Source organism: Mauremys reevesii, linkage group 2 (genome assembly GCF_016161935.1).
Source record: "Mauremys reevesii isolate NIE-2019 linkage group 2, ASM1616193v1, whole genome shotgun sequence".
NCBI classification, from domain to species: domain Eukaryota; kingdom Metazoa; phylum Chordata; order Testudines; family Geoemydidae; genus Mauremys; species Mauremys reevesii.
Genome location: NC_052624.1, coordinates 251,671,980 through 251,685,541, shown reverse-complemented (window position 1 = coordinate 251,685,541; position 13,562 = coordinate 251,671,980). Strand labels below are relative to the sequence as shown.

Sequence of the window (13,562 nt, the reverse complement as noted above, 5' to 3'; positions counted from 1 at the left end):
ATTTTTGCCTTTGGCCTCAACCCCATAGGAAAGATGCCTTAGAGGTACTTGCATCTAACATGGTCCCCGAAAAGGTGTGTAGCTCCTTTTTCATGGCTGTACTTGTCTTAATCCATTATTTCTTTAGGCATGGCCTTTTGTACATGCTCTGAGGGTAAGGAAGTAGTCTTCTCTTTACATGAAGTTATATATGGGTATATATATTAAATATACATATGGGTTATATTGAAATAGGGCAAGCTATTAAACTGGTCCTGTTCAGTCCCACAGTGAATTGGTTAGAAGTGTAAAATTGCACTTTCACTTGGCTAGCTGTACTGCTTTCCGGAGAGGAAATCCAGTCACCCTGGAGAGATGGAATATTTATGCAGGTTACCAGTAGACCCCAAAAAATGTAATTTCTGAAAGGATCGGCTCTGTAATAGTCATCTTCCATGTTCTTTAATACTGGGGAGTGTTTGTCAAACATAGTCTTCTACACTGAGCCCTAAGGAGCAGAACCTCAGCAGAACTGCCTCCATTTGTTGCTGAAGGACAGAATGTACCATTGAACGTTTTATTTTCCTGATTGTTCAGAATATTTTTTTTCTCCACTTTGCTTTTTTAGTCTAACTTAATGAAATGCACAAGAAAGTGTGTGTGTTCAGTCTTAGTAAATGCATATCTCTATGTATGGTACGTGGCAAATTTACTCAAATATTTTCTTTTCAACCAATATTTTAAAATATTGAAAAACTAAGGTGGAATATAAGTGGAATGCGGTATCAAGAGAGAATAGTGAAAGAGAGCAGATGCCATGGAAAGTGAATTTTGCTTTTGGAAATATATTTAAACTTCAGCATTTTTATCTGCTTGTCTTTGTTCTAAATAAGTTTGTCTATTTAATGACATCTCTTAGATGCTAACTCGTACTGAATGTACGGCTGTACAATAGATGCATATATTCTAAAATTGTTACTAAAATTGTAAAGTTAATATTGTATTTTCGTTTTTGATGGCATTTGCACAAATTGTGAGAAGTTACACTAGCAGTTTGGAATGTCTGTAGTAAACAATTCTGTTTCTGAAAGATATGTCTAAGTCAAGTATTTTTATTAAAAAGAATAAAATAAAAAAACACCAGGGCTTAATAGTGAGCTTCTTTCATTGAATTGAGACTAAAATAAACTGGGAATAAAAATGAGTCTGAGCTACTTGACTAGTTTTAAGAAAAAATTTGCTGTTGTATACTGGTCAATTAATCTTTCTCTAAAGGCAAATATATAATAGATCCAAACTCTTGGGTCTGTGTTCTCTCTGTATAACTGGGATCAGAGCATCCAGTTTTTACTTCCCAGTTGGTTGCTTAATTTGTCAGTGGGTGGTCCATCCCGACTAGTCTGACACACATAAAAGCCAATAACTACTGTAGCATCCACCAATGAAGGAGCTACCTTAGTGGTCTTTTTTTCAGGAGCTCATTTCTCATCTCTTCTCTCCCAAATCTTCTTGAATGAAGGTTTCCCCTAGTTTTCCTAAATCAACTCTGAATATTAGTTTCTTTCTAAATAAAGATGTTCAGTTTTGGGGCTTTGCCTTTAAAAAACAGTTTCCTTTTAGGGTCACTGCATTTTTCTTATTCTGTCAGTATTTCTTTTTTACTGAATATATGAAAAGCAGCTCAGTTGCTTTTAAATGGTGACTGAAGTGTGATCAGAAGAAGTCTAGAGCAGATTTGCTTTAGGAAGATGTGTTGATCTGTTAGATGCTGGGGACAGCTCGAACTTTTTCCCCTGTTGCAGGTTATGTAAGTCTTGAAGATGGGAAAGGAGGCAACATGGAAGATGGCCTCATAGCTCTCGGTGCTCCTGATAGAAGTTAAGACTCTGTACAGAAGAGGCACAAATCAAAACTTCCATAGCAGCACTTAAACAGTCATTTGTGAGTTCCCATACGTAAGAGCAATGGTTGTGCCAAGGCTTCAGTGTGGTCTCAAACACTCAATCTACATCACTGGTCACTGGAGAAACTGGCACTGAATCCTCCCTTAAAGTATAGATTATTTACTGACATTTCCTATGCATAGTTTTCCCTGGAATGCCTGGATCAAACTGCTTGAGTCCTCCATGCAACATCATTCTTTCATTAGCATTCCTGCTAGCTAAACTCTGGCCTAGAACATGTTCTCTTTTGGCAGGGCCAGGTTTGTGGCATTACACCACTTTCTTACAACTTGTCAACCCTGTATGTTTTGTATTAATTGACACGGCATAGGGCATCAAGCTCACTCCCATCTCTGGGTGAGTGTGCCATATGCTTTGTCACCAGTGCTTCTGATACTGCTGGTTACATTGTTGCCATTCTTGGTGCCATCTGTCTTGATATAGGGTGTTAAGGTATTCTTTCTCCATCAGTGCATCTACTTCCGCAGACCACTTAGCCACCTGAGACTGGTTGGGAGAAGGTTTGGGAGTCCATAGGCAACTCTGTTACCCTGAAGATTTAGAGGGAAGCTCTCCTACTCCTTACAACTCCGTAGGAGTAGAGGAGGGTGCAGCAGTTGACTAGTGAACAAAATATTTATTTTGTTTCCTTGCAGGCAGGGTACCTGCACAAATTTCACTTAATTTAGAGGCTAGCAAAAGCTCCAGAGTTGTTGTTGTTCCTTGAGATGAAGGCTTTAGTAAATCTGAAGGCCGATCTCATCACCTGATTTTGACTAATACTTTCATCTTTTGTTGGACCTTCATTCGTCCTAGAAGCCTCAAAAGTTAAAGGAACATAGCACTTTTTCTGCTGATTTTTCTCTTGTACTTTTGAGAGAGTGGTGACTGCAGCTGGAATGACCAAGGGACACGATGGCTTTGCAGTTTGGCGATTAATGAACACAGTACTAAGCCGAGGAACTTACTTGACGCAAGCATACCAGTCATGCATATATAATGTACTTGTCCTTGAAGAGATGCTCCACTTAGAATTTCAGAAGAAGTGGCCCGAGTGGCTTTCGACTGCTTTGTAAGGGGAAAGACGGATGTAGTGTAAATGTTCCTGGGTATGCATGGCTACATCCTTAGACTCAAGAATTTTAGTAGTAAACTATTTTTGAGATTGGATTGGGGCAGATAAGACCACGCTGTTCACCGGTTACTGTCATGTGGCTCCTTTTTGTAGTCATTCCAAATACTGGATTGGGGTAGGCGTTAAGAAATCCACCTAAACAAATAGGTGCACAGGAGCACAGTAACTGCAGAAGAATAATGCTCCTAATAACTAGGGACCTTGGAGTTAAGACTTACCATCTCAGACCAAACTTCTGTGCTCTGACAAAAAGGTTCAGGGTAAATAAAACTACTTTTCAGCTGTATCTCAAAGTTTTTAGTAACACATCAATTATGTTTGTCTTCTGCTTGTAGGTACTAAAAGTGGATGGTGCCTATGTTGCTGTGAAATTTCCAGGCACATCTAGTAATGCAAACTGTCAGAGCAGCTCTGGTTCAGATCCTGATCCTTCTTCCCTTCTCCAAGATTGTAGGCTGCTCAGAATAGATGAACTCCAGGTACGTTGGATGGAGAAATAAAAAACAGGAATTTGAAATTTCCTCATGGTGTTTGCATACTGAGATCTTACTCTTATTTTTTAGGTAGTCAAAACTGGTGGGACTCCAAAAGTTCCAGATTGCTTCCAAAGGACTCCTAAAAAGCTGTGTATTCCTGAAAAAACAGAGATTCTAGCAGTGAATGTAGATTCAAAAGGTAAGTGTTTTCTGTAAACTACCCTGCTGCACTTCTAAGAAGTGTTCTCTTCTCCCACCCCCCTTTTTTTGTGGAAAACATTTCAACTGTCAAATTAAGGTGCATGCTTGTCTGCATTGATTAACAAATAATTACAGATGCAATAGTTTGCATGTGTGTTGTATTACAGAATGCCACCAATGAGAGATGTTAATTTTTTTCTTTCTTGTTCATGTACCCATGAAGGAGTGCATGCTGTCCTGAAGACTGGGAACTGGGTTCGATACTGCATATTTGACCTTGCTACAGGGAAAGCTGAGCAAGAAAATAACTTCCCCACTAGCAGCATTGCTTTCCTGGGTCAGAATGAGAGAAGTGTTGCTATTTTTACAGCTGGACAGGTTTGTTTGGGTTCTTTTGTTAATTTCCCTGTTAGATTTTAGTCGTTTAACTTCTCAGAGCTTTAGTTTTCCTAATCTGTAAAATGGGAATGCTGCTTCCTTTTCTAAAACTTGTTTAAGATTTGGAAGAGCTGGGATTTTTAAATGGTTTAAGGGAGCTAGGCATCCAACTCCCTTGACTTTCATTGGAAGTTAGGCACTTAACAAACACTTAAGCATGTCTGAAATCCCCATATCAGTACTTTGAAATCCTTGGATGGAAGGCGCAAAATATTTTTATTACAGAGGAAGCAGCCATTGCTTCGGTGAAGACTTCAGCAAACAGCAGATATGGCTTTGTTCAGGAGGAAAGTAGATTTTCATCTGGCCCATTTCTGAACATTTGAATATAGCAAAAAATATTTCATGCTAGTGTGTGTTAAGCTTGTTAAGCATCTGTCTAATAGGATGTGAAGTGCATGTGTCTGTAAGGAGCTTAATGAACACTTAATCACTGACACATGCCTGTGTAGCACATCTTATTTTAGGACCATTCCTAAATACTAAGTCCCCTGGAAGCACTTCCAGAAGACTGAAACTTCTTAAATGTTTCTCAGACCCACGATCTTATTAAATGGAGCCTCCTCTTTGGGTTCCTGTGGCATCAAGGTTGATCAGGTTCCGGTGATGGTGTAAAGACGAATAGGTCTGGCTGTGCATTTGCAATATTTTGCAAGTCAGAGCTGCTAACTCCTGTGATATTAATCTGCTTCTTTTAAGTTTGTCATTCCCATCCCCCCCTTTTAAAATAATAAAAACTGGGTCAAAAGTATATTAAATCAGTGTAGAATTTTCATGGCTAAATACATAAGTCAGGTAATACCAAACAAGGTTGAATATGCAGACTTAACTCAGTATTGTAATGCATATATAAGGGCCATCTTTAACTGCATATTTTAATGCAGATTACTATATAAAGGCTATAGAGAAAATATATTTCTCTCACACACACACTCACTCACTCACTTGTGTAGGCAGTCCATGACTGTAACCTTGCTTAGGTGACATAAGTGAATAATGGATCTCCAGGCATACGTAGGTGTTTAGAAGAAGAAACAGAAAAAATAATTTTCAGTGATTTCTGCAAGCCACATCTTTAGTACAGATATGTAAGAAAATTTTATTGTCAAAGATACTCTGAAAATTTGTAGAATTCAGTGTTTCCATTCAAGTTTGTAAGTATTTTTCAATAAATTATGGTGTCAAAGATCCAGGTATTGTATTAGGATTGATACATATTTCATTTTAATTAAGGTTTAATTTTAATTTTTTTAAGTAAATTGACACTTATTTGTGCTATTGACTGTGTTGTGCTAAGCACTTCCCAGTCATTCAAGAAGTTGTGGCTCTTGCCCCAAGGAGCTCAATCTAAAAAGAGGTAGAGAGAGGTTATGAATTTCAAATCAACTAGATTTCCTGTGGGCAGCATGACAGAAGTGAGTCTTTAGGAGGGATTTAAATGTGGAAATACATATTATATGATTTTGCAAAATGGTGATCTGGTGTTAATTTATTTTTATGTAGGAATCTCCTATTATTCTTAGAGATGGAAATGGAACTATCTATCCAATGGCAAAAGATTGCATGGGTGGAATAAGGGATCCCGACTGGCTTGATCTTCCACCTATTAGTAGTCTTGGAATGGGTGTTCATTCCTTAACAAATCTTCCTGCTAATTCAACCATTAAAAAGAAAGCTGCTATCATCATCATGGCTGTTGAGGTAATGTTCTGTGTTTTGCTTACTTCATTACTACATGGTAATCTTAATAACTGCTTTTTTAAAAATGGTAAATTAAAGCATCTTGATATTTAACTCTTTAAATTACCATTGCATTTCTGCTCTTCTGTCATTTTAAATTAAGTAATGTTTTATAAACCTGAAAACCAAACACAACTATTTAGTAAACCAAAAGGTCTTTGACGTGACTCCAGTGTGAGATTTTTAAATTATTATTTTATAATTGTTAGAATTATTAGGGATTATGCTTCTAAAGTTTAAAATATTGACTAGTGTCTCTTCCATACTATTGTATTATTCTATTATTGAATGTATGTGTTTTCTCAAGTGATCAGAAGTTTGTCATGTTACTGTAAATGCACTACGGTTTGCCTGTAATTTGAACTAGTGCAGGAAATGTTAAAGGAGAAATTGTAGGAGTGATTTCTTGTGAATCTCCACTGTTACGACGTATAAAATCTTTGGGGAAGGACCTCTTGCTTGAATCCTCTGTAGAGTGCCATATACACCTATAGCACCATATAAATAATTATATAATATATTGAATACTAGTTTATGCAAAATACCAAACATGCTAGAAGAACCTCCACTACTTCCTCTTAAATGGTTAGTGTGGTGTGTTAGCAGATTCCCTAAAGCAGTGGCTCTCAAACTTTTTTTTACTGGTGACCCATTTCACATAGCAAGCCTCTGAGTGCGATTTCCCCCTTTATAAATTAAAAACACTTTTTTATATATTTAACACCATTATAAATGCTGGAGGCAAAGCAGGATTTGGGGTGGAGGTTGACAGCTCACAACCCCCCATGTAATAACCTCACGACCCCCTGAGGGGTCCCAACCCCCAGTTTGAGAACCCCTGCCCTAAAGGATGAATTTATCATGTGTGCTGTACTGCTGCACTTCATATTAGACCTATATTGAGTCTTGCATTGGGGTACTCCACATTTTTAGGAGGAAAAGGGGTCACCCAGATAATTTCAACCTCCCCATCCCACTTCTACCAATCATTAAGAGAAAACCCTATAAAAGCCAGTTCATACAGACCACTTGCTGTGTTCCTTGAGTCCTACAATTTTGCTGTGTTACATAGTCATGAATCATAGAAATCCTGTATCTTTTGAATTGATGTAACCAGGTATGATGCCAAGAGCCAAGCTTTTGTAGTTTGACAGATGCTTGGTATTTCAGCATGTCCTTTCTTTAATTTTCTTTTATTATTTGCTTATAGTAGAAATGACATTCAGTCTCAATATGAGATGTTGAGATCATAACATAAAAAAAAAGTTCTAGTATATTTGTATTCAATGTTTCCTGTGTTACTAGTGAACATCGTAGACTTAAGTTTTTGCATGTTCATGTTTCAATGCAAAGCCAGAAATATCTAGAATTGTTTGTCTAAATTTTTTGTTCCATTTTATTGAAGTCTTTCTTTCTTTTTTCTGAGCACAGAAACAGACTTTAATGCAGCATATTCTCCGATGTGACTATGAGGCCTGCAGACAATACCTGATGAATCTTGAACAAGCTGTTGTCTTGGATCAGAATCTACAAATGCTACAGACGTTCCTCAGCCACAGATGCGATGGAAATCGTAATATTCTACATGCTTGTGTATCTGTATGCTTTCCAACCAGTAACAAAGAAACGAAAGAGGAAGAGGGTGAGCAATGTATCATGAGAGCCTTTTTGAATCTACCTTTTCAAATACAGTTTCAAGAATATTTGAAGGAGAGCCAAAATTTTCAAAACAAGTGCCTAAAATGTGGGACCTAAAATAAATGACCTAACTTTTCAAAGGTGTGGAGCTTATGCAGCTCCCATTTACTTCATTGGGATTTGCGGGAGGTCAGCACTACTTTATTTAGGTGCCTAATTGTGGTTTTAGGACACACTTAGAGCACCCAGATCTGAAAATTTTAGATTGTCCCTTTATATCATTATTAGCTTGGGGTTTTTTTATACACACACACAGTGTTCAAGTTTTCTTTCCAGGATTATCAAATAACGTGTCTAATGTTTACTGGTGTCTTTGGTATTTCTTCCATTGAGAAATCTGTATTGGAAAATATGAACACAGGGCTTTCTGTTGATGTAAGGGACTGACATTTTTTATAGCTTTTAAAATACTATTGCATCAAAAAAAAAAAAAACCCCACATGAAAAGAACATTGTTTGCAAAGTCAAATGCTCAAAAGATCGGAAATGCCAGAATTAAGACTACTCTTGCAATTTTAATTCAGCCCCCTTCTGCATATGCATTATGATACAGTCTTTAATTACATGATCACATACTATTGTTTCCACAGGGCTACTTCATTCAGTGCACAAGATGGACAGTGCTCACCAAATGGGTAGCTATTCAATATTTCTTTTATCCTCATCATTCAATGTGTGGCCCCATTCCTTATTTATTGTACACCATCCAAACCCTGCACTGAATAAAGATTTAACTTCCTGATGGGCTTTACTGTGATGCTCTCATAGTAGTATCTTGGTTCTTTACAGTCATTAATGAACTTATCTTCATAATGCCACTGTGGTGACCGGGTGGTATCATCTCTATTTTACGCATGAGGAACTGAAGCATAGAGAGTAAATCCAGAAGTGCCAACTAATTTTGGGTGCCCAGTTTGAGAAGCCATGGGCCTGATTTTTTTCCCCAAGTATTTAGCAATTTATAGCACTCTCCATTCAGAGCACAACTCCCATTAATCTCAGTTGCTGTTGTAGAAGTGTGAATCACTCACAAGTCAAACCCCATGTGTCTCAGATTGGTTACCCAAAGAGCACATAGTAATCACCACTGAAAAATTTGATTTGTGACTTTGCCACAGAGTTTCTATATGGTACTGGGGGAGGAAGAAATAGAATCCAGTTCTTTAGAGTGGAATACAGCTGCCTTAACTGCAAGACCATCCTTTTTCTTTCTGCAGTTCCCGGTCTCATTCATTACACACCTTCCAATTTCTGTGACAAAAATGAGACAGGGGTTCTACAGATGAAAGCTTCATTCACTGCACAACAGTGATTCCCAGAGCACTGTCCATGTGCATTGATTGAGGCAGTGGTCCTGTGGGAAAAAATACTATGTGATCATGTAATTAAAGACTGTATTAAAATGCATATCCACAAGAGGACTGAAATAAGGTTGCATTGGCTGGCAACCTTAATTCTGTCTCTTCCTAATTTTGAATACTTGACTGTGTAACCGTAACATTCTTTTGACAAAGTTTTTTTTTAAAATGTAACTTACCAGGTTTCCTTAAAACTTAAAATCCAAAAAGATAAAAATTCCATCATGTGGAGTCATATTGACTCCTCTCCTCCTTATAAGTAGGGCTGGGCTCTTTAGTTCCCATGCACAGTCTTCCCTACTTGAGCTAACAGTAGCAGTAGTGGTAGAAGATTACCTTCTGTTGACCTGCCACTAGACAGGGATGGCAGCAAAGGAATGTTGACTCAGGAATAATGGGTTCTATAGAGGGTGTGTTTGAGCTTCTCAATGAAACAGTTATAAAAATTTTAACATGGACTAAACCGTTCATCTCTTTCTGAGAAACAGCTGAACCAATTTGGCTTCAACTTTTGAAAAAGACATAAGCCTAAGGCAGTCAGTATGAAGTTTCAGTCCAAATGGTTCGAGTCTGGCAAAGCTATAAGCAACTGAAACAGGGTCTTATAATGGAAAATGTCAGGCAACATTAAATATACGTGTTAATACTGGTACCACTTATAATGATGTGTATGCTTTTATATATAGACAGTACCAATACTGTAACCTCAGAACTTTGATCATGTTAAAGTAGAAACCTTAAGCAGTTCTAGTTAAATGCTATTACAGAAATGCTTGTGAAATTTTTTAACTCGGAATATAAATCCAGTGTGGTTGCTTTTTATAGTTTCACATTATCTGCCTGAATAAAATAAACTCAGAAAATGACCTTTTAAACTGCATTAACGACTTAACTTGAAATGTTTTGTTTTTAGCTTGTATCTTGCTGAACAGTATTTCTAATGACTTTTACTGATGCCTATTTTATGAGATTCTGAACTAGAATATTTCATAGGGAAGTAAAGGACTATAGAAGAATATAGTAGATATAATTTTTCATTATCCAGACAGAAGCACTAAAAGTAAATGCCTTAGGCCTTGTCTACACTGGCACTTTACAGCGCTGTAACTTTCTCGCTGAGGGGTGTGAAAAAACACACCCTTGAGCACTGCAAGTTTCAGCTCTGTAAAGTGCCAGTGTAGACAGTGCACCAGTGCTGGGAGAGGGTAGCTATTCCCCTTGTGGAGGTTGCTGTTTTCTCAGCTCTCTCCCACCCTGGTGCCGCAACTACACAGCAACTGGGGCAGCATTTTAATGGTGCTAGTGAAGACATGCCCTTAGTCATTTCTGGATTTTTAGTTGCCACAGTGGTGGTGGTGTTTAGGTGGCTGACTGTTTCTCAGGAATGTTGTAATCCAGACAAAATGGTTCTCTTTGAGAGAAACCTTTTATACTAAATTATACAATTCTTTTTGTAAAACTTTTATTCTAATACACAAAACAATGAAAATGTCTTGCTGATCCTATTTGTTGTGCCATAGATTTTTGTCAGAATTGCTTGCACGATATTGTTTTGTCAGTATCTTGATTAACTTTATTGGGTTGACACCTCAGAGAATTTCAGAGGGGAGTGCTATGCAATTGTTTCTTTTGCGGTGACATTTCAAATGCTGGTTCCCTTTGGCACTCATGCCCTTCGTATGTTTGTACAGCCATTAGAGGAGATTTAAGACTCTTTGGGTTGTCGTATATAAAGATACTAATAGTTCTATACCTTATTCTTTGAATCCAGAGTCTTATTCCAATAATTACTACACACACATACAAGGCACACAGCAATAATATCTGGATACCACTTGCAAAATGAAAAACATAAGATCCATGTTTTTACAGATCATAAAGCACATTCTATGCAGTCATTTCCCATCAACAGCTACTTTCCTCCTAGAGCCAGGGAATTTGCAACTGGAAAACTAATTGAATTTAAAACAAACAAACAAAAATTAAGAGTTTGCAGGAGAGTCTTTAAGATGTAATTAAGATCCCTGTGTTAACTCCTTTTTTAATAATGATACTTTATTTAAAATTTGGCACCAAATGTTTTTCTTAATGTTTCAGAAGCAGAGCGCTCTGAAAGGAATACATTTGCTGAAAGGCTTTCTGCGGTTGAGGCTATTGCAAATGCAATCTCAGTAGTATCAAGTAATGGTCCAGGAAATCGGGCAGGATCATCAAGCAGCAGAAGGTATAAACTGGTTTTACCAAGCTTGTTTTGTACTTTGAGTACCCCTCGTATGTTAATGAAACTATAAACGGTGATATTAGGAATATCAATTTCAATATTCTCATTTACTTTGCCATCATAGAAATTACACTGTAATGTACACAGACCACACACATTGAAATCATAAGCCTATCCTAGAAGAGGTTTGTTTTGCCTTTTAGCTGTGGTCAAGCATGGGGTGCTGTTGTCAGATTAAGGAGAAGGAAATGGGGGTGTAGTGATTAGAGTGCAGGAGTGAGGGCCAGACAGTCTTGGTTCTGTTTCTAGCTCCAGCATGGACTTGTGGGCATGTCTCTTAACTATTCTGGCCTTCAGCTTCCTCAACTACAAAGTGGCATTAGTAATTATCTACAATCTGGAGATTTAGAGGCTTTAATTGCGGTTTATAAAGCACATTATAAACTGCAATTAATTAAAGAGTCTAGGAATAAAAGTGTTATAGAAATGTTTGAAAATTGCTACTTATATTTACATCTTAGGAGAACTTCTAGGATAAGCTTATGATTTCAGTGTGTGTGGTCTGTATCTAAATCACAAGGTGTCCCTATTTATTTGCCTGCTGCAAGACCTCTAATTTCATTAAGTGCTTCTACCCCACAAGCCCTCAGATCTGAGTGGTATCTACATTGATAGATGTTTAGGACAGAACTTATAGATAAGTGTAATGAGTTGCTATCTTTCAAGTCTCTGGTTCCAGAGCCATTCCTCAGTTTTCCTTTGACTGGATGGGGAGTCTGTATATTATTTGTGCTTTGACTCTCTCGCCAAAGCATAAATCCACATGAAATAAAACAGTCCTTTGCCATCCTTGGGCCATAGTCCTCTACTCCATATCCATACAGTCTTCCCTTTTGATGCAGGGGAGTAAAAGGTGGAGCCTTCATCTTACTCTCTGGAATACCCAATCTTGCAACCTCTAAATAAGAGCAGGTGCATATACAAGGACTTTTAAAGGGACAAGACCCAATAACAGAAGTACTGGGCCACAGCGGCCCTTAAAGGGCCAATATATCCTGCTACAATAGAATGTTGGGAGGAAATTTTAAAATTATTGCTTGACTGATATTCTCTCTGTACCTGAGGCCATGGCTACACTTGCAGATGTGCAGCGCTGGGAGTTACAGCTGTGTTCGTACAGCTGTGTAGGGAAAGCGCTGGTGTGTGGCCACACTGACAGCTACCAGCGCTAGTGTGGCCACATTTGCAACATTTGCAGCGCTGTTGGGAGTGGTGCATTATGGGCAGCTATCCCAGCATTCAAGTGGCTGCAACGTGCTTTTCAAAAGAGGAGGGTGGGGTGGAGTGTGACGGGGAGCAGGGGAGAGAGAGAGTGTAGATTTTTGGAGCCGACACTGTGTGTTAGCTCCCTGCCTTGCAAAATTTGACTATTTCCTCGACCCCTCATTCACTCTTAAATGAAAATAGCCTGCAGACCAGATAAGCAGCTGCTCCTACGGACTCCCTCACCCCCCCCCCCCCCCACCAGCCGTGCTGTTTCTCTCCTCAAGCAAACACTAGCTGTAGACATTCATCCCCCTGCCTGCCTCATTCACAGCAAACAGTAGCTGTGTTTGTTTTTTAGATAAGCAGCTCCCGGAGCCCCGAGTTCACAACAAAACAGAGAGGCATCATAACAAAACAAAGAGAGTAATTTAGTTAAAAGCATTATGGGAAAATTCGGGAGGTCAGTTACAGCATAGTAAGATTAATCACTGTTTACACTTGCACTCCAGCGCTGCATCACCAGCGCTGCAATAGTTATACCTGAGGCAGAGCAGGAGTACAGCCAGCGCTGCAGCCAGGAGATGCAGCGCTGTATGTGCCTTGCAAGTGTGGACGGTGACTAAGTTGCAGTGCTGTAAAGCCTCCACCAGCGCTGCAACTCTCCAGTGTAGCCAAGCCCTAAGACAATTATAGGAATAAAAGAAGTTTGGGTTGCCTTTAACTACAAAAGTTTTTCTTTAAGTATATTACCTAATTATAAATCAATGTGGAAGTGAATTTGTTCTGTTTGGTTTGTATTCAGTTTGAGATTAAGGGAGATGATGAGAAGATCCTTGCGAGCAGCTGGATTGGGTAGACATGAAGCTGGAGCTTCATCTAGTGATCACCAGGACCCAGTTTCTCCACCAATAGCTCCTCCCAGCTGGGTTCCTGATCCTCCTGCAATGGATCCTGGTAAGATTGCTAATGTTTCAATTGATATGAGTGTAAAACTAGACATGATTAAAAAAGCAACAAACTAATAACTTAGACACTAAATTTTAAATTCACCTTCAGAGACTGAAATGTTAAATGTCCTGAAGAGTAAGTATTGTTAGTAATGGAGTA

The 13,562-nt window shown here is 38.5% G+C and overlaps 1 protein-coding gene across 15 annotated transcripts in view; it reads left to right on the top strand.

The window, feature by feature from the left end:
- The window catches only part of UBR5 (ubiquitin protein ligase E3 component n-recognin 5), a 147,335-nt gene that overhangs the window by 75,413 nt on the left and 58,360 nt on the right, over positions 1 to 13,562 (top strand). For 9 of the 15 annotated variants that reach the window (XM_039526102.1, XM_039526100.1, XM_039526101.1 and 6 more), the window contains exons 17-24: positions 3,393 to 3,536; positions 3,621 to 3,732; positions 3,958 to 4,112; positions 5,676 to 5,873; positions 7,344 to 7,554; positions 8,201 to 8,245; positions 11,066 to 11,192; positions 13,258 to 13,409. In XM_039526102.1, coding sequence (XP_039382036.1) covers positions 3,393 to 3,536; positions 3,621 to 3,732; positions 3,958 to 4,112; positions 5,676 to 5,873; positions 7,344 to 7,554; positions 8,201 to 8,245; positions 11,066 to 11,192; positions 13,258 to 13,409 — 1,144 coding nt within the window. The remainder of the gene's footprint in view (positions 1 to 3,392; positions 3,537 to 3,620; positions 3,733 to 3,957; positions 4,113 to 5,675; positions 5,874 to 7,343; positions 7,555 to 8,200; positions 8,246 to 11,065; positions 11,193 to 13,257; positions 13,410 to 13,562) is intronic. The other 6 variants (XM_039526108.1, XM_039526110.1, XM_039526112.1 and 3 more) reach the window with 3 other exon arrangements.